Source organism: Haliotis rubra, unplaced genomic scaffold (genome assembly GCF_003918875.1).
Source record: "Haliotis rubra isolate DU_JTF1 unplaced genomic scaffold, ASM391887v1 Scf392, whole genome shotgun sequence".
NCBI lineage: Eukaryota > Metazoa > Mollusca > Gastropoda > Lepetellida > Haliotidae > Haliotis > Haliotis rubra.
The window spans coordinates 142,289-170,084 of record NW_025767071.1 but is presented as its reverse complement, the minus strand read 5'-3'; the positions used below and the strand labels follow the sequence as shown (position 1 = coordinate 170,084).

General features: G+C 44.2%; 1 protein-coding gene across 2 annotated transcripts in view; it reads left to right on the top strand.

Moving 5' to 3' along the window:
* Positions 1-27,796, top strand: part of LOC124286823 (dynein regulatory complex protein 9-like) — a 129,632-nt gene that overhangs the window by 78,118 nt on the left and 23,718 nt on the right. The window contains exons 6-7 of one of the 2 annotated variants that reach the window (XM_046723262.1): positions 21,169-21,243; positions 21,454-21,495. In XM_046723262.1, coding sequence (XP_046579218.1) covers positions 21,169-21,243; positions 21,454-21,495 — 117 coding nt within the window. The remainder of the gene's footprint in view (positions 1-21,168; positions 21,244-21,453; positions 21,496-27,796) is intronic. The other variant, XM_046723263.1, reaches the window with a different exon arrangement.

Genomic DNA, 27,796 nt, shown 5'->3' with positions numbered 1-27,796 from the left:
GTCTGAGAAATTATATGAAAACCAATTGAAAACCATTTCATAATTTATGTATATATGATGAACCACCACCCCAGCGTAACGCTTGTCGATCTCGGGGGACACGCAGGGATTCGATCTGCCCGGCAAGGAAAACACCTTGTACGCCATGCACTTACAAAACGACGTGTACGGGCGAGTGTCGCTGACAGATTTCAAAGAGCCGGATATTACCGTACAAGTTTTACGAATACCGGGTCACACGGGCAACATGCTTGCCCCCACCAACATGGATGCGGTATTAATAGCCAGCATACCCGATTACCAACTGTATTTTTTCAACGAGGATAATAGCATTACACTCATAATAGAAGTGTATCTCACAAACACTCCCCCTCGAATGATTTATTACTTTTGAATGGGCTGTCAATAGGCTGGGATGACAGAAACACGCATTGACGCTGTCATATCATCGTGCAGCTGGGATTAACACCCGTCACAAACATCAATGGGGTCCATGTTTTTATAACAGGGCCCATTCATCTCGAGACTATTTACCTGCACGAAAACCTTAACTTTATCTACCTCAAATACATCAATCGGATATTAACGGAAAACCAATTAAATATTATTTTATTAAAACATATATAGGGTGGGACTGTACCCAGTTGAGGATGAAGTATCAAAAACACTGTAAACCATAGACGGGTTTTCGTTTGGGACAATTATGAAACATCAAACAACAACTAGAAAAAGAGCGTGATGTACGAACAGCAGTACAGAAAAAATATCATAGGGCTGTCAATTCCGTGGACGGTGCCGACACCACCCTGATGGGATTAGGCGTGGCAAGTGTCGGGTTGTTATCCACCATCGTAGCCGCACCCGTAGTGCTAGGCATTGAAATAACAGCTGGAGTGGCAGGGTTGGTGGGATTGGCTCTTTAGTTCATATCTCACAGATTGCAAAGTAAAACATTGAAACACAACGAAATTAGAATTCTAGCCGAAGCGAAGTTAAACATTATAGACGATCATATTTCCACCGCGCTCACGGACAGTAAAATCTCCAAGAAAGAGTTTTGTTTTGTGCTTTCAGAACTCACAAAATACCACAGAATGAAATAAGAGATTCAACTCGTAAAAGCACTGTCATCAGCGAAGAGGAGAAAAAAAAGTTCATACAACAAGGGAAGCAACAGGTCCGGCAAGCCTTCCTTATGAAAACCAAACAAATTATAGAAGGAGATTCACAATAAATTGTTTCCTCGATGTTGACATAGCATAGCCAACCTGGCAGCTCAGCCAGCGAGATGGCTACAGCTGAATAGCCAGCTGAGAGAGACACACTGCAGGCAGGGGACTCACCCAACAATCTATTTTTAGATCGCTGACCTGTGAACTAGTGATAGACCAAGTAGTATATACAATGGGGGTACGAAATCACTTTCAACAAAAGCCTCTGCAAAGCCTTATTTCACAAATAAGGCTATTGTCAGGCCCTTAGATCTCGCCCCCATTACCCCTACTATAAAAAAGTTTGAGACGCCAGCGGGATACGAACTCCACATGTATACCTCACAGCCGCGCCACTCAACCGACTGAGCTACCGGGAACATGGCTGAAGTGTGTCGGTTTAACGGGTCTATCCTGTGATAGCGAACTAGCACTTTCCTGATCATGTGACATGTCGTGTTGACAGGATACTATATTGGGATTACTTGGAAAGTGTTAAATATTTTGCTTGGGGGGTAACATTGTGCCGTACGGTATGACTAATAATTCCTGTCTAACAAACCCTCTCCCTGGCCCATCTCTCAAGTTGTACAAGTTCGGCTCGTCGGCTTTCATGTCCACTTTATCTATGTTGTAAGTTTTGACTGACCATATCGGATCGGTGGCTCGCTTACGGCTATCACCCTCGTGTTCCCCAGGCTGGTATAGATACCTCACTAGGGCCCTATCTGGTATCTGTTTCTCTTTCCGACGCAATGGAGCAGCCGACTCTGCTACTATTGATTTTAGTTTGATAGCGTCGGCTGGTTTCTTGCCGGTGAGACGGGTGGCTTCATGGTTGATGGCTGACACCACCTGAGGTAGCCGCGCTACCCATTCAGTCGATCGTTTCCCCGGGTTGGCCATCTCTCTCGCGATACTGATGGTCGAATAAGCTACCAGCCAAAGTCCTATTGAATCTCTCAACTATGGCTTGGCTGCGCGATGGGCTCCTGCCGTACACGCCTGACCTTTGTATCGTGTTTTGTCTAACAGGTCTGACACGACACCCATGAACTCCCGCCCGGGTCAACTTGCAGCTCTGTTGGCCACGTCAGCGGACTGCGCTTGTATATGCGTTCGAATCCTCTGGCTACCTGGGCCGAATCTTTCGCGGTCAAGGGTTCGGCTTCCTTGTAGCGACTGGCCTCATTCACGACGGTTAAGGCATACTTGTACCTCTTGTCATGGGGTAGGAATAGGAGGTCGGCCTGGTGAACGCTATTGGGTATGTTAATACCGAACTTCCTTCTAGGCACGTAGCGTGGTGCCGGTAAATAGATCTGCCACAGGGCTTGTTTTTCAAGCCACGCTTTGGCCTCCTCCGGGGGTACTCGTGCCATTTTAGCCAGCTTGTGTACGGCGCTAGCTCCTTTCCAGTACCCACGCGGGCTGAAGTAAATAGCCTCAACCTTTCTCTGGTTCCATGACATGTCGCCCCGACAGGGTATCCTGTTTATATATACACCTATGTTCTTGGTTCAATTTTCTCATGCCTGTACGCGTACATGTTTATCCCATCAATAGCTATCCAACGTTTAGTGTCCATCGGCGATAGGGGCGTCTTGTTTATAGTCAGTCCGTATATCCTATGCCCATCACTTCTAAGCATGTTCATTTTATGCCTGAAGGTACGGGTCTTGAACAGGGCTTCCTTGAATCTGGCGTGTTTGATGTGTTGTTTCACCACGTACTTCTTAACACCCTTAGCCTTCCGGATCTCACCATTGTCGGCCTTCAGGATGGAGTACATCTTAGGCCTCATACCTATGTACTCAGCTATGGGCGTGCCAGCACACTCGTCCTTCATCTTACCTAGGACCTTTTTATTTACCGTGCTGTGTATGGCATGGTCCTTGGGGTAGTCGCTGGTGTCATACAAATTGAGGCGTTTTTTCATGTCCTCGTACACGTCCTCGGTTCGAATCTCCATCAGCAGGGAAACCGTGTCAGTGTACAGCACTTCACACCTGTCGTCGTACTGTTTCTTCAGCTCGTTGTAGTAAAAGTCGTACATCAGGTGTTTGGATAAATCGAGGATGCTCATCCCCACGTAAACAGGCCGGTTGAATTTTATGTGGCTTTTCTTCATGTGTAGGGCAACTAGGTCATCGGTGAATATCTTGCTACGGTTGAATGCCGGACTGGCTATCAGTCTCCTGAGCTTGTCTTCCTCATTCGACCGAACCAGCTTCACAGTCACAGCTTCCTCAGGTTCTCCATAGTCTTACCAAACACCGAAGTTGTTCATGAGCTTGTAGAGGTTTTTCTCAAAGTCACTGGTGGCCAGCTTTCGGAGGTCTGTGTTCATTCTGATGTAGTAGCTCCATCCAGGGGCTCTGGTTGAACACGAGCACCCTGTGTATTTTGGTCAGCCTCATACCCAACGACAGGTACAGCTGTAGGTTGCGATAGTGAACGATGTACTTGGTCTTATTCATTAAGTTGGGCACGAGTTTTTCAACGCTCTGCCACCCGCCCACCTAACAAGTTATGTTGGTACTCAGACATCCAGTCTGGGTTAACCCTCATACGTTCGGGGCCAGGGGTAGCTGTTGTGTGATGTGTGTAATGCCTTGGGGTATTCCAAGTCAACCTCGAGGATATAACCTTTGTTCGAATCTGGTGCGATGCTCATAACATCAACCTCGTGCGATGCCCATTCGAATCCCCCTGTGGGTAGATACTGGCTCATGGCCCAACCGTACAGGTTGTTGGCGTCGAGGTAGAGAATATGATTGGTTGGCTTGCTCGGTCGTAGCCCTTCACGTATTGATTATTTGCTTTCATCGTTTGGTTGCCATGGAAATCCCGCCTCGCAAGCCTTTCTCAATGAATAGGTGCATGTCGTAATCTGTGAGCAATTCCAACTTAACTCCGGTCTTTTTCAGCAAGGCATCCCACGACAGACCTGGGCTGGTGTAATACCACTCAGGGTCGAGTTTATACTGCTTGAAACATGTCCGCCTAAACGTCTCAAACACGTCGGCTAACAGCAGTACATCTGTCCTCAAGTATAGGTCGTGATAGTCACCCAGATTCTTACAGCCCAGTTTATTCCATACGTTAATAGCGTGTGAGTCATCGTCTTGGGATATTGCCGAGTCGGTCAGATTGCTGTAAAATTCTCTGATGGGGGGATAGTCTGGTCTCGGCGAACTTGGCCCGACCATCCATGTACTCATAGGGGTACACACCCTTCCTCATCAGCAGGGGTCTAGCCTCGGCGTCTGTGTATCGATCGGTAATAGGGAAGGTATCGTTGGCCTTGACCAGACTTGCCATCGATTTTTGCGATGGCCTGCATGATCAAGTGAGAGTCGTACCCTCTCAAGTTGTGAAAGACCACGGGGATGTTTATTGTCTTGGGGTTGATTCTGAGCTTGAGGTTACACGTGCTGTGAGTGGCGCCTCTATACTTACTGGTTATGTGGCAGTGATCTCTCACCGAATCACCGTTAAGTGGTGAGTCACACACGTGACAATTAGTGCTACAGGCATGAGCTAGCCGGTCGGCTTGGGTCATATGCATGGGAGCGACTGCATACAGTGCATTCCTAATAATTTTTTCTTCCTCCTGCAAACACTTAAGAAACTCTTCAGCCGCGTCGGGACCCCTATACACTACGGGAGCTTTCGTTTCCCCCATCACATCGGACGACAACGTATCCAAACCCACAAGCCTCATGCTCCTGTATTTTCTGTGTGGTTGGGGTCCCCCCAATATCAACAGGTTTGACCAAGGCTTCAAAGTCGGCGTATATAACATAAGGCACAGACATTTGGTTCTTGTGGTTGCCGAATATTGTCACCTTCCTTAGGCATGTCGACTCGCATGGCCGTCTGCCCCACACCTTGGCAATCCTCCCGGTGGGATTCTAATAAATCAGCTCATGTGAAGCCATGTAGGCACCGTTCGCAGAAGTGGCTCTTTTCTCTGTGTGCCGATTGGTCATACAACAGCCTGCTAAAGTGTTTTATCCACGCGTAATGGTACTTGTCACCTCGCTGGATCATGAATATATTGATAATGCGGCGACCCAACACTGGGCTGACCCTGTGCACTATTGTTGTGTTACCTTCGTGCCCAAAGACGTTTATAGCTATGTTATTCTGTTTTTCTATTTTAGTGATCTGAGATATGGGGGTGGGTTCATCTATACCATCCCAGTTGAGCCCATCGTCTTGGGGATAACTAGAAGGCCTGTTCGAATTAGTGTCAGCTGGAAACAAGGCTGACCTGATAGCTAACCTCAGGCAATCGTCTCCACTATTCTTGACGTTGACCATGGCCTGTTTTTTCTTATAGTAGGGGGGCAAGTCTAGGTATGACCCGCCTCTGAACGGCACGTAGTTAGCTATGTCTAGATAGACATTATCGATTTTATCTACAGCCCACCCGGACCCCAAGTGTGTGTAGCGTTCTAGGTATTCTCGTATCTGCTGAAAACTGGTATCAATTGATGCGTCTATGGTCTCTGTATGCGTGACGATTTCTTGTTTACCTCGGAAGTAAGGCTGAACATACTCAGTGACCCCATTCCCCGCCTGCTTATCGAGTGACATTTTCACTGTGATCTCTAACTTGATACTTCCCAGATTGTTTAGTTCCTGGTTTACTTTATCAGCTATCAGAGGCTTGATATCTGTGATGTCTATGTTCCTATCAACATGCATGCGCCAGCCTCTCAAATAGTTGCCTACAGCTCGCTCAGTGGGTATGAACTGTAGGTCAATAGCTCTATTCTGCCGTAATAGTTCTACAAGCTGTGGTTTCCTCATACGGGAATATCCGCCTTACCCCAAATTGCGTACTTCGGCTTTTAATTGTTTTACAGTAGGAGGTTTTGCTACGGGGTCATGTGATAACAATGCGACTAACCCGGCTCTCCCCAGGTTGGAATAACCCGTGAGCCCAAGCTGTTTTGCTTGGACTTTTAATTGTTTTACCGTAGGAGGGACTTGCAGGCCTAATAGCCGCAACAAGGCTGATTTCCTCATCCTAGAGTAACCAATCACACCCCTCTGGCTCGCGATCTGCTTGAGTTCACTAACAGTAGTCATAGTTGCGTACACACCTAGGTATATCAATCTCTAATTGGGCCGCCGGCAAGGGAGGTAACTCCTCCAATCTTGATAAAAAATATAGTGAGGCGCTCATAAAATCAGAGGGTTATATCCTCTCCATCACCCCAATCAGCTATACTTAGATGGGCCGTTTCGATCCAGTACTTACACTGGGGGATATAGTATTCCTTGAAGTTGATGAGATGATGTCTGACTACGTTCGCCCCGTGAGCTTTGCATAGGCAGTAGTGCCCTTTAACCCCTATGCCACACACAGAACACGTGTAGTTAGGGCTTCCCATGTGGAAACAACAGTACCCCTAAGTCCTGCATCTCCTACCACAGGCTTCTTTCTTCCCCATAAGTATGTATTGGCATATGTACGGAGCAGGTCTCATCTTTAGCATACTTATATGAGTATTTAGTCTAATTGTTTTGCAACCAACGCAGTCGCTGCTATACCCAGCGCGATAAAGACCAGTTCCCGGTCCATTTGCCCCTTGGATGGTGTGTAGTACTGAGCGAGTGTGGGCTTATGTAGGGGTTCCAGCTGTTTACCTGTTAGTAGGTAGTATTCTCTCGCTGCGTCGCCAACATCGTGGAATGTTTTAACGGCATGGCTCTCACGCCTGAGTTGTTCGTTAATGTAATCGATCCTCTGGAGACGTTTTTTAGCGTATTCGGATTGTGCCGCTTGTAATTTCTCAACAGCAAGGTCGTGGTCGCTTCTCTCTGCTTGTATCTCAGCCGCGTGACTCTCGTAGTTTCGAGAAGAGGAAATTACTCACGGAAAATGCCAGGGCATTTACTAACGCCCGCCAACCATCATGGCGATCGTGAGCCATCCTATATTTACTTCATAATATTTTCAGGTAGTATCCCTTGTTTTACTAGGATGTCCTTTGTGGCCATCGCCATACCAAGGTTCATTATGAGCATACCCATATCCTGCAGGTTGAAATCTAGCTTGATAGTCGGTTGTTTAAGCACCATTTTGGTCAACCGAAAGCGCATCTCTACGGCTAGACTGGCTACCACGGTGGCGTGGTATGCGTGGTTGACAAACGCTTTCCCCTCAGACATTATGTATATGATATAAAAATATATATTTTATAACATGATATGTGGGTTGACCTCTAATTGCGGGGGTTTCTCCGGGGGATCCCTGTGTCGTGTATATAACCATGAGAGAGCCACGGCAGCAGTTACGCCTACAACCAACAAGAGTCGAGTCGGGTTCACCGTGATACTTTTATGTTGGTGACACCACCTTTTTTTACCGGCAGCTACTCTCTTAGGATTCTTCTGCCTGGTGACTGTAGGGAGTTGGGTTCACCTCCCTGGGGGTCTCCCCCAGTTGTGGGGTCTCCTCCTGTGCAGTATCCATCTATACTATTATTATTATTTTTCCCCTCCTTAAATTGGCAATGCTTTGCCGTGATAATCGCCGCCGTCACCGGGGCTAAAAACATACCGTATTTGTGGTACAACACGCAGCTGATAGAGCTCAAGGCGTGTTCAATAAAAGGGTCTTTCTCAAGGGCCTCCCACAGGTAAAGTCGGCGCTCCGGGGGGATGGGAAGGAAGTATGACGCAATACCAGTGTATATCTTGGTCATAGCCGATCCTATAGTTTTCGCTATTTCTGCCCCGAAGTCTAACCTCGTGATCTAGCGTACAGCTTATCGATTTCTTCGGCTGACATTTTGTGCATTTTATCGGGAGTGTATTCCCCAAAGTAATGTTTGGCTTTGCCACCAACAGCCAACGCCACCAGTCTCTCTCGCTTATCATCGTCCCCTCGCTTATCATCGTCCCCTGGCACCAACAGTTGTTCGAGCAGTTCATCACACTCCATCTTATAATGTAACAAGCAAGTTTTAGTTTTAACTATATAATATACGGTGTAGGCGAAACACAGAGAAATGAAGGTTAAGTTGCACACAACGAACACTTCAAAAACAACCATAACTATAACTATAACTGATAAGTGCTAAACGCTAAGCATTTGCTAAGCATTGCTAAGCATTTGCTAAGCATTTGCTAAGCATTGCTAAGCTAAAACACCCTATAGGCCACGGGTTGGTCGGTCTTGAGCACGAGCTTAGCATGTTTAGTTTCAGCGAGCTGTTTCTTCACAAGTTCCCTATCATGTTTGCTCATCACATCGTTCTCTCTCAAACACTCCTCGAACGAATCCCTGTCCTTGCAGTGGAATAAGGCCACCCATCGCGTCTGCTCCCTGAGGTCTTTCAACACCGAGTTGAACTTCTGCGTTAGTACCCAGACGCTGTGCTTTGCGTGCGGCCGGAGAAGGCCAGGTACGATAGCATGTCTCTCTTTTTTGTTATCTCGCGATTAGCGCTGCAGTCGTCCAGTATGAACAGCGTCGACTCCCCTTTAAATTTGTTCTGATAAGCGTTCAACCAGTCCTGCAGACGTGTCCCCGGGTCGACTCTGTGTACGTCCGGGTCCGTCATCACCCAAGGTCTTTCCGTGTACGTTCTATTCATGCTCAGAGTAGGGCACATGATAACGATGTTATCGAACACATCCCTGTAGTACCCCTCCAACATATCCAACACGAAAACGGTCTTCCCACAGCCAGTCTGCCCACACACTATGGCGCAGTGTGGGTCGCGGGGCAAATCAGTAGGCAGTGGCCTAGTAGATGGCTTGCCTCCATCAGTAGATGGCTTGCACAAATCTCCCATTGTCTATATTAAGTTGCGCGTCCATAATCACGTACAGATATAATTTCAACTTGCCAGCGGATTGAGCCTTTTTGGTAATCTGGATTGTTATCCCCTCGCTGCCGTTGTCGATCGCGGGCGACCGCTACCGCAGTTTTTATCGTCCATCCGTGGATCGCGATGTCCAACCACAGCTGCACTTGGTGGTCAGGTACTTCGCCGATCTTCACGGAGGATAGCCCCAAGTCTTTGGTTATGTATGGGTGTTGTTTGATGGCTGGTAGCTTATTTATCTCATCCCACTGCTGGTATGCCCTCATACCATGACTGAACAGCTGGTTGGGCACGCCCTCGATGGTCACTTCCACCTTTTCAATCTCGGGGTTGAAAATTTCTCGCTGTCCCTCGAACGCTCGTAATCCTCCACGGGACGACAAGGATACCTTTCATCAATCGCGCCGGCACGTTCAGGTTGATATCCCACACAGTGTCGCTCTTATCCCGCACGACAGATCTATGTCTCAGTATGCGATCGTACAGGATGGCCACCTTCCCCGAGTACTGGCTTCGAACCTGCCTGGCCAGCTCCTGGCTAGTGACCATGTCGAACTCCAGAGAGATGTTGTCTATGGTGTAACTGGCCTCATCACCGCTCGGGCGACGCGCACTACTTTGCTGTAGTCGTTAAACGTGAGCTCGTATTCAAGCCTATCACCCAGCTCGGCCTGGTAAAACGGCGCGTGTTCCGTAAGCAACTCGGAGTCAAGCGGCACGCAGAACCTGTTCCCGTACGCTTGGGCAATGGCCTTTTCACCGTCCGTGATCTTGTCTAACTGGTCTTGCGTGAAGCCGTATCCCACGCGCAACCGGGTCGATTTGCTGATACCTTGGTACACGTCATTGACGCGTTCTCCCTCGCTTTTCCATAGGTCCCCGTAGCAGTGAAACACGTCGCTGTCATCGATGCTCAGCACCTCGTTACCGCTGATCTTGATGGTGGTTTTCTTGATGATGGCTCGACCTACGTTCCGCACTAGCTCGCGTTTGTCGTTGTCGGAGGTCAACGTGAGGTTGAACGTCAGTCGAACCGTGCCTGGTACGATAAGGTCATTCTCGCCAAGGTTTGGGAATCTAACCAGCAGCGTTTGGTTCTGGTCTATCCTGCTGGGATTGTTGGTGATGGTCACCGACTGGCACATGGCTCTGACGCCTAGAGGCTCTCTTGATCTTCGAAACAGATCTAGCTTCCTGCCATACATTGTTATATAAATGAAATATTTAAGTCTTAATATTAAATAATGGCTGAAGGCGGTCATGAGGACATACCTATGGATGATATGTGATATGATAGTGCCCAGGCATTCGACGAGGAGGAAACCTCGTTCACGCAAGGCAACGAACTCGTGAAGCTCGATGGCTTAAAAGGGGATAAAAATTACGTCGAGCCGTGGGGGCGAGACTATTCCAAGTTTTTTGTCGATAGCAAGGGCACGCTGCGACTGAGGGATCGCCCGGAGATCGATCTCATGAATAAGCGCACGAGAGAACCGCTTGCCTTATCAACACTCGGCAGTCGCCATGGGGGTGGCTTTATCCGCGATGAACTAGGCTTCATAGATTACGGTGGCGCACAGCCTAAGCTTTCCCCGGAGGCCGTTCAAGATCTGCAAGACGTCATTGGTGCCCCATCGGATCAAGACATGACTGATAACATTGAAAAGCTGTTGGCCACCTACCATAACAAACCCTTACCCGGGTTCGAATTTACCGTTCGGGAACTGCGGGGGCAGGACAAGGCCATGCAAACCATTCGCGGACATCTCGTGAACAACACGGCCAAACTGGACGCGATAGACGAGCACATCGCCCATGAAAAGGTGAAACGGAGGACGAGTCTCTGAAAGCCACCATCGAGGAACGAATACGTAATTTGGAAGAGGAAAGGAAGACCCGGCTGGAAACGGCATCCTCCTTCCAAGACCAGCTTCGATCCCAGATCAGCCGTGACGCTGAAACCGCTTGATCGAAGTCCTCTACCAGGACACCACGTTAGCTGACAGGATCCGAATCCTGTTCCGGGGGCAAGGCATCACCATCGCCAGCATTCTTACGGCATTGGGCTTCATCATATCAACCCTGGTCGTGTCATTGACAGGGGGTACTGCTGGCGGCAGTGGCACACCAAGTGGGCGTACCCCCACTGGTGGCGGGGGCGTCAAAGCCTGGATAAAAAAAATTGGGGAAGCCCTGGCTAAACTGGCTGGTAAGGCCGCCGAATCCCTGCCCGGCATCCTGGGTAGCATCGTCTCGTGGCTGCTGAGCGCTCTGGCTAAAACTGCCACGTGGCTCAGTCAAAACCTGTGGGCAGCCATCGTCGCTGCGGCGGGTTTGGTATACGTAGCGGCTAAGGAATTTTTAACCAAATGAGACCGGCAGCGACCCCACCAACCACCAGGGCTGTTTTAGGGTCGATGTGCTGCTGCAGGTGTGTGTGTGACCCCACAGGGGGTGTTGGTTGACTCCGGGGATGGCGCCACTATACCCGTTTCACCGGTCGTGGGTGGTGGGACGTGGGGGACGTTGACATCGGGGTTAACGCCCAACTTTTGGCCCGCCGTGACTATGACTATTTCGTTGTTGTAACCCACCACTTTTTTTACTCTCAGTTGCATATCGCCCGGAGCCATGTACAGTCCCACGTCGAAGACGTAGTCGACTTTCGACCTGGCATATTCCAACACGTCTTGGTAGCGTTTGATGGCACTCGGGAGATCAACTTGAGCATTTATCATTGATAGCATCCTCAACGTTAACAACGAACTGTTTCTGAGCGTCGTAAGCAGTCCCCTTACCGAGGATGTTGGAACACGCTTATGCCTGCGCGCTCCAACAGCCTACACGCGTCGCGTCAATCGAAGTCGCTCAACCTGATTACACTGGCACGAGTAAACCCTCTCGACGTGTCCAACATGAACTTTTTCCAGTCATCCGCTGCCCCCTGCTCGAACCTCCAGACTCGGTAATCCTTGCTGTTGTCGAAAGCCATGTAACGGTCATCCCACTCGTTTGTTGTGATATGATACGACTTGTAACCCCAATCTTTCAGCAGCTGTTTGCTCGCTTCCGCGATAGGCATATTGTGAACGATGGGGACACCCAACCCGTAGTTCGGTCCCGGCAACCGCCAATCCGTCTTCGGGTTTAGTTCAAATTCGTTGCAAATACGTTCGTAGGCCCGTCTATCGTACTGGTTGTTTACTGCGTTCCATGCCTTGTCCTGTGGGAGCGGGGCGCTGATCTCATTGAGGATACGTCTAATCTGGTAGTACACGTGGAACGTGAACACAGACTGACTCAGCGGTCCACGCCGAGTGTCGGTCAATGTCACACCACACCCCGTTGTAGCGCACCACACGGCGAAGTTGAGTTGATTCTGCCAGAACTGCATCAGTTTGTTGAACCAAGCATGAACTACCTTAGCGTTAGTCACCGAAAACCTATACAGGCCGAACACATCTAAAAGCTGGGTGTTGAAATACATCCCATCAGCGACCGCTATCTTCATGGGTGAGAAATCTACGTCCAGTTTAGGGTAAAACACTCCCGGGGAGTACATTTTAAAACTATTATATAATGAGTTTATGTACTCTAACATGTACATAACGCTGCCAGGAATAACGAGCCGCGAGGCCGTTCAGCTGACGCACGCGATCGATAACACGTCGGGTCAACTCGAAGTCGCACTCTGCAATATCACCTACCTACCGCAATGGACTAACATCAACGCCAGCAACAATAAGCTGTTTGTCAGTGGGGCTCGCAGCCACATAACTGACGGCTACTACAGCGTGTGCTCGCTAAGCGACGAGGTCTTCAAGCCCCTGGGAGCCGAACTCAAGATGAACGACTCAAACGGCACAGTGGTGTTAATCAACAACGGAAGAAACTCCTTGAGGCTCGGTCGACCATTGGCGAGGACACTCAGTATGTCACCTGACGAGATAAAACCAACAACTACCCGACCTAGTACCGTACCGAGAGCTGTACATTCATCTCGGTCAGCTGAGCACAACGTACAACATTCAAGGGGGTCACCCTTCCACTATACTGAGAGCAGTTCCGGTGAAAACGGAGAAATACAACGACGGTAGAACCGAGTCGTTTTCACCGCGGCAGTATAAGAGGTTAACTCGAGGCAACATCCCTGAGCTGATAATATCGGTGTTAGATATAAATCATAATCCCATGAATATAGGATACCTCAGCATAACGCTTCACATAAAATGACCAGCGCACAAGGGCCCGGGTTGAAAAAATGCATCAATGTGGGGATCTCCGACCTCGGGGACACACGCTGATTCGACGCTCCCGGAGTAGATGGTAAATTGTACGCCTTGCAACTGAAAAACAACATTTACAAACCCATTGAAGTCCCCTCCGGTGGAGCCCTAGGTGATATAGTAGATACCTCAAGAGCGGTTGTCAACACTCGGTACACCCTAGTCAACACCGGTGATGATAAATGGATAATATACCCATCATTCGGGGGCAAACTGTTCGACTTAGACGATGTTGAGAGCACTACCGTCGCCCGAAACAACCCATATACGTTCGTCTTCACCGAAGATGACAAGTGGGTGTTGTTACCCGATAAAGACAACTGGTTTCTCAATATTAGGCTCGGCTCCCCCTACGTGTTCACGGATAACAAAGACAACTACCTAAACAAAGTCGTGAACAACGGAACCCTGCTCGTGGCTTACGTCCCGACTCAGAGACGTAGCGTAATCATCAGCCCAGTCGCCAGTATGGCAGCCCACAGGCTATCGAGTAAACCGGGACTGCAAGACGTGACATTGCAGTTGGTGTCTGAATTTGCTGGTGTGGCCAACATCCTGGCGAGCCTACCGGGTAACGCCACTCTGATCATCAAAGTATACCTAGGGGAACCATCGCGGGATGATGTCGAAATCGTGAAGGGGATCAAACTCCGGTGGGTGAAACAACACCAGTATCACGTTTGCGCCGTTTACGTGCGGGTAGGTGTCGACTCCAAAACCAGTCTGCAGGGAGTCACCGTGATCGTGGAAGACACGATATCACTAACCAAGATCTTCCTACCCGACAACATACACTTCATGGGGGTGAAGTTAACCCCTGAACTATTATCAGAAAACCAGTTGGAAATTATCTCGTAATAGTATTATAGCAATGTCTTGGCTTCACCCCAACATCGCGCTTAACGATATAGGAGACTTAGAAGGGTTCGATGCTACCACCCTGCCCCACGCCGCCTGCACCCTGTACTATGACGGCTACGTGTATAGGCCGATGCCTATGGTAGACTTCAAGGAACCCAAATGGTTGATCAACGTGACCCTCACCGCACCTTACATCTCTTTAAACGAACGTGGATATGTCACCGAAATTAGGAACAACGGCTTCATGCTCACGTCTTTCATTCCAAGTTATGATGGGGTGATAGTTTCTCGAGTACATGGGGGGAAAGGCAACAAGTTAGTTTCATCCGTGGAGTCAGAGCTAAGGGCCGACTCCCCCGATACCATGACTATGGAACCAGGCTCCACACTCATCATAGACATCTCGCTTAATCCCAGTATTGATCCCACTTTAAGCCTACAAGTTTTACCCGGGGTGACACTACATCGACACAAGCGCCGCAACACTGTGTTGCTGCATCGCCATACGATTAAACTACCAACGGACATTGATGACACCCTGAATAGCAGGGCTGGATGTTAGCATAGACCAGATGGCACCTATTGACTTTTCCCGTATCTTCCTAAACAGGAATCTAAACCTTTTAGGCCTCAAGTACATTGATAAGCTATTAACTGAAGCTCAATTAAAAAATATTTCACCAAATATATTATAGGCACACAGAATGGGTCTGTACCCAGTCGTAGAGGAAGTCGCTAAGACACTGGAAACCGTAGACGGGTTCCGCTTGAGACAGTTATGTGATGTAAAACGCCAACTAGAACAAGACCGCGACACTCGGAAAGCACTATGTAAGAAGTACCATAGAGCTTTCAATATCGTGGATGGAGCTGATACTGCCCTTATGACAACCAGCATGGGGCTAGGGGCGGCAGGTGTTGGGTTGTTAGCTACCATCGTGGCTACACCCGTAGTGCTAGGTATCGAAGTAACAGCTGGGGTGGCAGGGGTGTTAGGGTTGGTGCTTAAGTTTGCATCCCGCAGACTGCATCGTGAAGGCATTGAAACACGACGAGATCAGGGTTCTGGCGGCTAAAGCTGAACACGGTAAGCGACCGTATTTCAGCGGCACTCACTGACAACAAGATCTCAGAGGAGGAATTTTGTTCAATTCTATCTGAACTCACAAAATATAACAAAATGAAACAAGAGATTCGATCCAAGTCTCGTAAGTCTGCTATCAGTGAGGACGAGAAAAAAAAAGTACATAGAACAAGGGGTGAAAAAAGCCCAGCAAGCCTTTATTACGAACACCAAAGAGATCATAGGCGATTCACATTAAACTGTTTCATCGAGGTCAACGTGACATAGCGCCTCGTGGAGCTATTATAGAGCAATCCCAGTATAGACCCGTTAAACCGACACACTTCAGCCATGTCCCCGTTAGCTCAGTCGGTTGAGTGGCTCGGCTGTGAGGTATACATGTGGAGTTCGTATCCCGCTGGCGTCTCAAACTTTTTTATAGTAGGGGTAATGGGGGCGAGATCTAAGGGCCTGACAAAAGCCTTATTTGTGAAATAAGGCTTTGCAGAGGCTTTTGTTGAAAATGATTTCTTACCCCCATTGTATATACTACTGACCAGGGCCCACTTGCACAGATCAATCTTAGTTACAATCAATCTTAGGGCCTTACAATCAACTTTACAATCACCATACAATTGCCCTAATCCACTTGCACAAAGCCGATCTTAGAGCGATTGTAAGATGGCGTGTATTTAAGATCGCGATCTTAGTTAAGATCGAACTCTTCAACGGTGGTGGTACGAATTTCTTAAACTCGACTCCCGTCTACAGTTGTCTCAAAGTGCGCATAGCATGCTGCGCAAATAAAAAGTGATACTGGTCCCAGCACACAATACATACCTCCCTGAATCGCACCTTGCAGAATTTTCATGAAAAAGTCCCAGAAATCTTAGAAGGAACCGATTACGTGGACGATAGCATATATTTTTCTACATTCTAACTGTCTTGATTTATGAACTGAGAATGTGATATTGCAACCACAGAAATACCTACCCATGTTTTATGAAAATACTGAAATACGAAAAAAATACATGAATAAATTTGGATCTAGATTTAGTGACTTAATTATGGAACTTAAAATAACAAATATAAACAGTATTTCCTTATGATATAACACCTAAATGTATGATTTGCCAATGGTTGTCAATGAGACGTTGTTTAATACGCAGCTTTTGGGGAGGGGAGGGTAAAATCCTAAATATAACCTAGAATAAAATACAATAAAACAATGGCTACAGAAGTGTTGTAAAGAATGCTTGGCAGGAAATATACGTGCATTAAATAACATTTCAAGAGAGTAGTTATTAAATACGATTCACAGTATATTAATTATTTAACCCTATTGCGTTGATTAATATTTTTCTTAAAGTGAAATTCTTTTGAAACAGAAAATTTTAATACCCCATCATGTGTATATCCCTATTTGATGACTACTTGTATATATTTAAATTGCATAATCAAATTTAGATTTATGGATGAGAAAGAAACTTGATTTTGCACGTTAACTTGTATCTAATTGTAGATTACTTTAATGATAAACTAAGACAAAATCACTCCATGACCGAAAAGAAATATCAGTATGTTGAACTCTGCAATTGGGCATGAGAGACTGTAATGCAACGGCATATGCCAAGGAAACCACTCCCATCTTGGCGATAAAGTAAAATTATCTGCTCTTGAGTTAATGAAAAGGTCACGGCCATTGTTAATCGCACGCGGACACCATTCGCTATTATCCTTTCCTTGATTATCAAGAAGGTATGTTGTTTCACACTTATTCCAACATTGAATCGGGTGGGAATAGTACTATGTGGTATCGACTCGATAGTTATGTGTTTCACTACAGTAAATAAAAATGTATCCGACGTTAAATCAGTTGTGCATTCTCCGTGTTGTTGAAATGTCGAGGCGAACCACACAGTTTCATGCAATATAAATGCAATCTCCAAACGTAAAGCTGATTATTTGCGTGAAACAGACACTAATTTGAATGCCATTTCTAAAATGATCTAAGCTCCTTACAATTGGTCCGGACCAATTGTAAGTTTCGATTTGTAACTTACAATAATCTTAGCCTACAATTGCTTTGTGCAAGTAGATGGCGATTGTAACCGAAGCCTAAGATCGCGATCTTAAGGATTTACAATAATTGTAGCTCTAAGATCGTTCTGTGCAAGTGGGCCCAGGAAAATCAATTACCCATACCAAAGGAGCCTTGGTGGCTCGATCCGCTAAACTGCTGGGAAAATACAGCTTGCTTTGTGCAGCAGAGCAACTCTGCGATTGCGAGTTCGTATCCCGCCTGGCCTCTAAAGATTTCCTGAAAGGATAGTAAGGTTATCGAGAGCACGCAGTTGCATGCAAGCCCACAAGGGAGGAAGCTTGCACATCGCATCTATCTACAATTTCTTTCTCCCCTGTGGGATTGTGACTACAGCAGACATTTTGCTAAAATAAATTCAGTGTATATCAATGATGCTCTCAATCGCCAAGGCTCCATTTTTTCATCATTGATGGAGTCTTAATTTATAAAATTATGACTTATTAGGGACCTGAGCCCTATACTACTTGTCTTCTCAATAAGGCAGACAGAGCTGACAACGTGCACACACTTCCAAGTCAGATTGGCATCCACAATCTGCATGACCTCACAATCAAATTGACCGCCTCCGTGGTGTAGTGGGTAGAGCGTCCGCCCGGAGAGCGGAAGGTCGCGGGTTTGATCCCCGACCGTGTCATACCAAAAGACGTTAAAATATGGTACTTGTTGGACCCTGCCTGGCTCTCGGCATTACTTGGTACAACAAGGACTGGCCAGCTCGGAGTCAGTATAATGTGTCTGAGTGGGGTATTCATGTGTATCTCAGTATCTCAGTGGGCTAGCACTATAAAACCAGCTTAAGTCTGGGCTAGTACAAGCAGCCGCATATACACATATACACGCATGCACGTCATCATATGAGCAATCTCCAAATGGATCACCAGCGACAGTTGTATCAACTTCACATCAACAGAATCATTCTACATGTATGCATCATTTGTATTGGCGACATCCAAAAACTTCAGATCGATGGTCTGCAGACATGTACGTCCAAAGGTTCATTTACATTCGGATTTGATTTACCCATGTCGTGATGAAAAGGACATTGAATTCTAAAGTAAGACAGTGTCAAGAAATGGAAACACCACGAAAGTCTGTAACCTATCAGGTACTCAATCATCCAATTTAATCAGGATTTATCAGAATGTAGCTGAATTTTACTCTTGAAAGTATCACTTTGGGAAATAATTTGGGACTGTTCATCAGCTGGACAATTTAAAATGAGCATATCGTTCAGATGTCTTCCACTGAGGTGTTTTTTACCAGCAATCATGAAGGCTAAATCTACATTCAGTTGGTACACTACGGACTTGAAGTGTGATGGCTATGGCTGCTTAAACAGTGAAATCTGGGTTTGCTCTAAACGATAGTTTTGAAACAACTAAAATCACTCTTCACACAGACACCATCGTTTGACACTATAATGATATCATTATTTTGTGAACCATTCAGAGATAACATCTCATGAGTCACCGTTTTAAAAATATTGTGGACAGTTTATATAACCAGGATTTCCAGTTGACTACTTGTGAAGATCCGGGTTAGAATTGATCTTCAGTAAACCATGCTTGTCGTAAGTGGCGACAAAAGGGAGCGGGTGGTCAGGCTTGCTCACTTGGTTATTCCAATTGCGTAGATCAATGCTCATGCTGTTGATCACTGGATTGTCTGGTCCAGACTCGATTATTTATAGCTGGAATTTTGCTGAGTGCTGTGTAAAACTAAACTCACTCACTCCAGTTGAAAGTTGCAGAAAATTGAAACTCCATCTTATTAGTGATTTTATGTTTGCAGCAATTCATAGGATATCTTATTCATTTTTAGATGATAGGGACCATCAAGTTTCAAATTTACTGGCCAAGGTCATATTTAACCAATCATTATCCATGATATGCAGGAGAAAGGAAACACTGACACTCTAACTACATTTTCGATTCTCAACAGAAATTTTCTCATTGTTCACTATACATTGTGCATGAGTAGGTGTACTCTCCATGGCATTGCCTTTTGTATGTGCGAGGTGTTAAGAAACTTCTTTCGTGTGCTTAACGAATCATCAACTCTTTTTAATTCTCTGACACCTTGGTAGTAGTTTCACGTCATAGTACAAGTTAGTTTTTTCATGTTATAATTGCATCATAATACAGGTGTTTTAGGAAGCTCTTTTCTTCAGTAGACTAGTTTATCCCCATCCATATGCAATAAGTGCTTACAGATTATGGTCTTAAGGGATCCTCACTGCTTGTTTGAGTGAGTATGGTTTTACTCTACATTTAGTAAAATTCCAGCAATATCATGGCAGGGGATACCAGTAATGAGTAATGGGCTTCACTGGTTGTAGAGCTGAAGAGCTGTTACATCTCTCAGCCTTTTACGCTGCTAGACTGCACAGGAAACAAGACATCAAGTGTAGATAATGCTGCTGTTTATGGACACATGTTCTGCATGATTAGAAGGAAGAGGTGCTGCCCTTGCTGCTGACACTTCAAGCATATCTTTTTCAACAGTTATCCCATCCGTCTCCATACCGTTAACCACAGCATGTGCAAATTCAAGACAACTGATCCATGCTAGAATTCCATTTGAATTCTGGCCACAGTTATATTATGAGAGGCAAAGGGACTCATTTGACTTGGCCAACACCATTACATTTACCCAATAGATTTCATATCAGGTGGGGATGACCTCAAAATTGTAATCAAGGTTGGTTATTCTAAAAAAAATTCCAATATTGTAGAAAATCATAATATTTCACTGGGAAAAACATCTTCAAATGCTTTTCATGTTTGTTTGTTTTTCAAATATCACTTAACCTTAGCTTTGATCTTGTGGCCACAGAAAAAAACCATCACAATACTAACCTTCATCCCAGAACCAGGGATGAGTAATACAGAATATTCTCACCAACCTCTTTTTCCCATTGGATAACATTGGTTTGGGAAACATGTCAGGTTATCAAGATCATCATATCTCAACAAGATGTGTCTGTCCTGCATTAGCTGGCATCAGACCTTTCTCCAAGGAAAGGCTTTATCCATAATTTGTATGGGCATGCACAATCAGCAGATATTTGAAAGGATAAAGGGTTTTTCTATCTTGCACGCGAGAGAGCTTATACACATACAACTAATCATGTATAGTTGACTGTGATGAGAACTTCTGTTAAAAAGAAGTAAAGAAGATTTAGTTAACATGTGATCACAGCTAAAATACAGGGTTATGTCAGTGATGTAATAGAATTAGATTCCAGAGAATTATTAACAGTGATAACTTGTGGTTTATGTATGTGGTTTTCAAAACTTTCATTCTCAGACTTCTGCAAAGTTTTGTCCTGAGAATGGTGGTTGGTCACTGTTCTTATTTTACAACGTTTTTATCATTACTAAGATTACTATCTCAGCAAACAACATTGTTAATCAGATAACAAAAAGATTTGAGACTTCATCCCTAACAGACAATTAAAGTGTCATATTCCACAGTAAAGAATCTTAATACTGCACCATTAACTCAAAACACCATTTACTCTTATTATAAAAGTATGAAGCACACAGACATGTGAAGTATCAAATGATACATTTGTATCATACATAGTATCAAATGACTCTTAACATTGCGTCATCACAAAACTCACAATATTTTTTCTTATATGGTTTTGTTGACATTGAAACTGATGACTACATATCCATTGAACTTCAGTGCTGCGACTGATTTTTTGTTTGTTTATTGTGTTATGGACATGAACCAAAGTGCAAAATTTATTCTTATCTCTACTTTCATGTCATGTTTATTACAGAAATTACAGCGACAAATAGATGAGGAGACTAGAGCAAATGCAGAGATAGAATCTTATTTGAGGACCCACCATGCGGTGAGTAATTTATCATTATAACAGTTGCTCTATGCCTGATACATGTCAGAAGACATTCTGGTATCAGCAGCAGGTCTGACCAACAATGCAATAGGTTTGAAGCAAGCAAGTCTTTGCTTCAAATAGATGTGAAATTTCAACTAATCACAGAAAGTAACTGCTGTTTTTTTTTGAGGATGAATTCATGTCATATTCTCCTTTTTGTTGTAGTCTCAACATATCATAGGACCAGATGGAAGAGTCATTTCTATGGTAGATGCATGAAAATACAGCCAAATGTCTTGTCACAAATCCACTTCAAACATGTTGTACGCTGTTGTTTTCACATTCTTGTCTGTGGTTGCTGAGAGTTTATTGAAGCAGTAGAAATTATTATGAAAGCACAAGAGTCATCCTTTGGGCAGGTGTCCTCCCATTGTACAGACAGGCAGTTCGCAGACACCTTAAAACAACAACATTTGCGGTTCAATGAACAGATTAGCTTCTACCAGTTACCTACACATTATAATGGAATAATCCAAATAAAAACACAAGAAATTTGCGACTCTGTTGCATCATTTAAATCTTGTATCCATGTGAAAGAAAGATGTGCACCTAATTATTATTCATATGGAATAAGAAAGTTCAATGTTTTGCACACAAGATTAAGATATATGATGAGTACACTTAGTAATGATTTATTTTTAAAAAATATAAAGAAATGACGCATCATGTCAATGTGGCCATGGATGTGAGAATGTTTTTCATAGCTTCATTTAATCACAACAAAGTTCTCTTTACACACAGTCAAACTTCTCAATAATGAACCTGTTTCAAGCTCACTCAACTCGTCTCACTACACAGTGGACTGTTCCATTATACCCGTAGGTGTTACCCTAATTAACCTTCTTGTTCAGTGTCAATCGGTTGTCTGTCAAATGGGTGTCTGTCAATTGGGAGATAACCCTTGGGCAGGACTGCAATCTGATAAGGATGTGAGTGACATATATATAAGGTAATAGACTTGGTGCATATCTGACTGACTGAGTTTAGTTTTACGCCGCTTTAGCAATATTCCAGCAATATCATGGCGGGAGACACCAGAAATGGGCTTCACACATTGTGCCCATGTGGGGAATCGAACCCAGGTCTTCGGCGTGACGAGCCAACGCTTTAACCACTAGGCTACCCCACCGCCCCTTTTGGTGCATATCTTCCTCAGTATAAGGTCCTAGTGAAGGTCAGTCTTAAAGTGGCACTGATCCAGAGCAATTTATGTTTCATACCAACAATCTAATTACGTCAGGTGGTGTGTCCCTGCTCCCTCGGCTGTGATGGACATGTAGACTGGGAAGCTGTCCACCTTGGCAGAATTTCTTCAACTTAAACAATGGGACAATAAGAATGGTGGATACCCATCAGATGCCGTTGTGTGCAAATATCCCCCGTAGTTCTTGTCTGATTGTGATAAAGTATCCCATCAGGATTTTTCAGATTTTCTGATGCATCATGTAACAATGTGATGTCTGTTGACCTATGATATTAATAACACACATTTGATTTATTTAAATCTGTAATCTAAATCAACCCTACTTTCCAATTGCTAGAAAAAATAGGAAAATTTCCTCAGGTAAATAGGTTTAATAATAATAATAATAATGTATTTATAAAGCGCCTAATATCCACCATAGTGATGCTCAGTGGTGCTGTGACAATTTTGGGGAAGGAAATAGTTCATATAACTTTACAGAAAGGCAGCAGTGACTAGATGGGTCTTTAGCAGAGATTTAAAAGTTTCTTTCGATGAAGTGTTCCTGATTTCCTTTGGAAGAGAGTCCCACAGTTTAGGGCTGGCAAAGGAGAAGGCTCGGTCAGACAATTGGTTTGGAGATATGTGTTGAGTGAGGAAAGAGTCAGAGGAGGATTGGAGACTTCGCTGAGGTACATACACAGAGACGATATGTTTGAGATAGTCGGGAAAGTTATCATTGTAGAGGCAGTCATGAGTAAGAATGAGGATTTTGAAGGTAATTCTTGCAGAGATGTGGAGCCAGTGTAGAGACTGTAGTACTGGGCTGATATGGTCATGACAATGAGTGTGGGTGATACATCTGGCAGCAGAATTTTGGATTCTTTGTAGTTTCTGGAGTGATTTAGTAGAGAGGTTGGCATATAGTGAATTACAGTAGTCGAGTTTGGAAGTGACAAGACAGTGCATCAGAAGTTTACAAGTGTCAGTATCAAGGTAGTAGCAGACTTTGCTGATATTATGGATGTTGTAGTAGCAAGCTCTACTGATGGAGGTGATGTGTGCATCCATGTACATGTTGGAATTGAGGATGACACCAAGATTCCTGGCACTTTCTGATGGTAGGATGTCTGTGTCACCAATACGAAGTGAAGGTTTATAGGTATTGTCCCTCCGTCCGTCCATCCGTACATAATCATTTTGAACATAACTCGAAAACCGTTCAATATTTTTCAACAAAACTTGGTAGATATATCAAACAGAACCTTAAGTGGTGCCTTTTGCTGTTTACAGATTTTTGTCATTTTTATTTTTCTTGGTATCCGTGGAAGCACTTTAGACTTACCAGTACTCTCAAAAGGGAGTGGTGGGCTTCGTTTCCAGAGCACAACTCGAAAACTTCTTAACATCTTTCAGCAAAACTTGGCAGGTATGTGAGGCAGATCCCAAAGTGGTGCCTTTTGCTATTTGCATATTTTTGGCATTTTTATTTTTCCCAGTTTCCATGGAAATGATTCGGACTTATTCTCAAAAGGGAGAGGTGGGCTTCGTTTCCGGAGCACAACTCAAAAACCGATCAATATTTTTCAGCAAAATTGGTAGTTATATCAAACAGAACCTAAAGAGGTACCTTTTGCTATTTGTAGATTTTTGGCATTTTTATTTTACCCGGTTTCCATGGAAACAATTTGGACTTAGTCTCAAAAGGGAGGGGTGGGTTTCGTTTCCGGAACACAACTCAAAAACTGTTCAATATCTTGTCAGTGGATGTCCTTCTTTGGCACAAACAGCATATCTTAAATGACATGATGGCATGGCTCGTTGATTTTACTACTGTCTCCGTCATACCTGTGGCTTTGACTCCGAGGTCCATCCATGGTACGACCCTGAACATGTCCAGGGCGTCATTGAAATTGAAGCTTTCAAAGTTCTGTTGAATAGGCCTATATTCAGCCTCAGAAGAATTCCAGAAAACAAACCTGATCTTGTACTTTTTGATAAAGCCAATGAATTTATTTATATCATTGAATTTTCTGTCCCTTTTGACAGCAATGTGATTGGCAAGATTCAGAAAAAGCATGCTAAATATGCGGACCTTGCCTTTGAAATGTCTCGCTTGCATCCCAAAGACACTGTCGTCAGGCCCCCCATTGTTCTCGGTGCCCTTGGTTAGGTACCTTCTGATCTCTTGGCGCAGATCAGGAAAGTGCCCCAGTTCTCCACCGAGAGCACAGCCCTTCTGACACTCTGGGTAATGCAGATAGCTGCAGTGTTAGGGAGTCTACATATTCTCCGGAAAGTTCTTGGTGGGTTCAACTAGGCAGCATTTCCTGAGAGAAGTCCCATTTGCTGTCTGGGCTGCGTGTAGAGGGGCCAAGGGCCCTGATCTGATGATGAGCCTTACGAGCCTAACTGTGCCAAGATCACCCGAACCCTCTCTGCTGCATTTTTCATCTTAATCTGTAAACCATAATAATAATAATAATATTTACAGTTTTTATCTTTAGTACACAGCAAATGCTTATATGTAGTTTCTTCTACAACAATGAAGTTCTGTTTGTGTCCTCAAAACAGCATTGACTTTTTTTAGGCAATTAAAATTGCATACAATAAGCAATTACTACTCCCTTGCTGTAACCCATGTTTTTTGGTATAAACCAACACCTGTTTATTTGTCACCATTCACTTGATGGTCAGTTAATGAATTTAATGAGTTAACTGGTAGTCTAGACTGCGGACTTTGTGTACCCCACTGAAATGTGTAAATTGGCACGGCTCAAACGGCTGAAAGCTATGATTACACAATGCCACAGTTCTAAATGGTGTTTAGATTAAACTGCCATTTAGACTACCAGTTGTCTGACTTCCATTTTTGTCGCCAAGCAGGTAAGGCGGCTGACTTTGTGTGCTGGCGATTTGGTGCCTGACTCTGAGGGGGTGTGGGTTCGAATCCCGTATGGGACTCAACCCACCAAAAAGTACTAGAATTTGTACTTTACTAAGAAAGTGTAATCCCAAATATAACATATGTTGCATGCAAATAGTTGTCAGGTGTGCTACTTTGGTTGACCAATGGAGCTATACACCAATGTGCAAAACCTGAAACAGTCACGTAATCAGTTCATAAACTATCACTAGCTATTATGTTATATACCTTTTCATATTAGACTGTTAAATGATGCATGACTGCTGCACATGGATGGCATATCATTCCTTTATGTGGACCCGGAGAGAGGAAGGTCGCGGGTTCGATCCCCAACCGCGTCATACCAAAAGACGTTGAAATATGGTACTTGTTGGTCCACGCCTGCCGCTCGGCATGACTTGGTACAACAAGGACTGGTCGGCTCGGAGTCAGTATAATGTGTCTAAGTGGGGTATTCATGCTTCACTGCGGCATGGTATCTCAGTGAGCTAGCACTATAAAACCAGCTTAAGTCTGGGCTAGTACAAGCAGCCGCACATACACATACACACGCATGCACGTCGTCATATGAGCGAAATATTCTCTAGCACGACATTAACCCCATTTCACCTCACCTCACCTTTATGTGGATATATATGGATACGTTCCTTGAACAAGGTAATATTATTCAATTCTAATATTTGTATTTTATTTGTATTCATTTGTTGTACCATTCAGCAGAATTATTCTGCTCCATTTTTTTCACCGTGAAATTTGATGAGACAGACAACATATACTAGGTCGCACTTTGCGCATGTGTGTGAAATGTGATTAACATTTGCAATCTATAAAATGTCTAGATATTATAGTCATGCTATAAATTCACTTAAACAGATCATGAACTTTTTATGAAGTTCAAAAATGCATAAAAATATAATTAATTCATCAGGATTATAAGACAAAAATAAAAAAAAGACATACATTGACTTCAGGGGTTTTTTCAGTCCTAACATTTTGTATCACTGGCAGATGAAGGTAAACTTCAAATTGTCATAATATTTAAGATGGAAATATCATGAGTGAAAAAGATTTCATCTTTGTTGATCAATGTAAGGATATACATATTATACTTATACTACCAATTTCACTTGCGGGTGGCGCAGCAGAGATCACAACCCAGTCAAGAATTCTGGGATATCAGCCGAGTAGTATCGGTTGAAAAACAATAACAAAACCCACAACCAGTCCCGGGGAATTGCTCTGGATCAGTGTCCCTTTAAAGTATTGTTTGCCATTTTCACCTTACTGCCCTGTTATGCATGTAGTGGTTATATTCTTTGAATACACATTCAATCTTTTGATGTCAGGAGTAGGTTGACCTACTTTCACTGATCAGCATTTCATTTGTTAAAAATACTCAGTGCTTGGATTTCTTGTGAATATCAGATTACATTATATCACCTTTATAGACCAAGGAAATCATTTGGACACTACAGGTATGGTCAAGCATTAAAGTCATGCACAACATTTGAGTAAGGCCAATGTTACATTGAGGGTAACTCATAATATAATTCTTACAACGTTTACCTCTATTACATCACTGACATAAATCCTGTATTTGTGGCTGCAGTCACACTAAAAATAAACTACCAATTTTCAGTGGAAGTCCTCTTCTATGTCGACTATATGTACCCACATAGCACCTTTAGTCTACAGCTACTTTATACTTTTGTGCACAAATGCGGAAAAACATGCATGTCTTTCCTGCATGTGCTTAGGGTAATTTCATGGTTCCTCATCTCAAATATCCCTCCACATCAATGTTCTATGATTTCTTAAAAGGAAACAAACCTATAAGTTTTAGTTGTCCAGCTGGCACAATTTTAATTAGACCATGTTATCACAAGTTCCAGAAGAATTTCCATTAGTCCCAATTTTTAAATAAAACCAATTTATTGTGTACTTCAACGTTTTGTGTGTGAAAAAGTATTGCAAATGTGAAAGCAAAAATATTTGTAAAAAATACCAGACAAACAGAAATGGAAAGTAACTGAAAGTGATGTCAGTCAGAAACAGATCATGGGTTAGAACAGAACCAGCAGTGACGTAATAAAGATGTACAGGAAAGTGATGACATCATAGAACTGGAAGTGATGCCACAGGTCCAGATATGATGGAATAATGTTGTCCTGAGTCAAAGTAACTTTGAATCAGAAGCCAGTTGGGGGCATTGTGATAAAGACTTGAGTCTTTTATGTGGTTCTTTGACTTCATTAGAGGACATCATTTTAAGAAACTCAGTAATTTAACAGTAATTCACAGAAGGCATCAGATATTATCTCATTATTCATACAGATCTTCAAGCCAAATTGCATGGGAGATTAATGAAGTAACAGTAGGAATATATTCCAAAATATTCC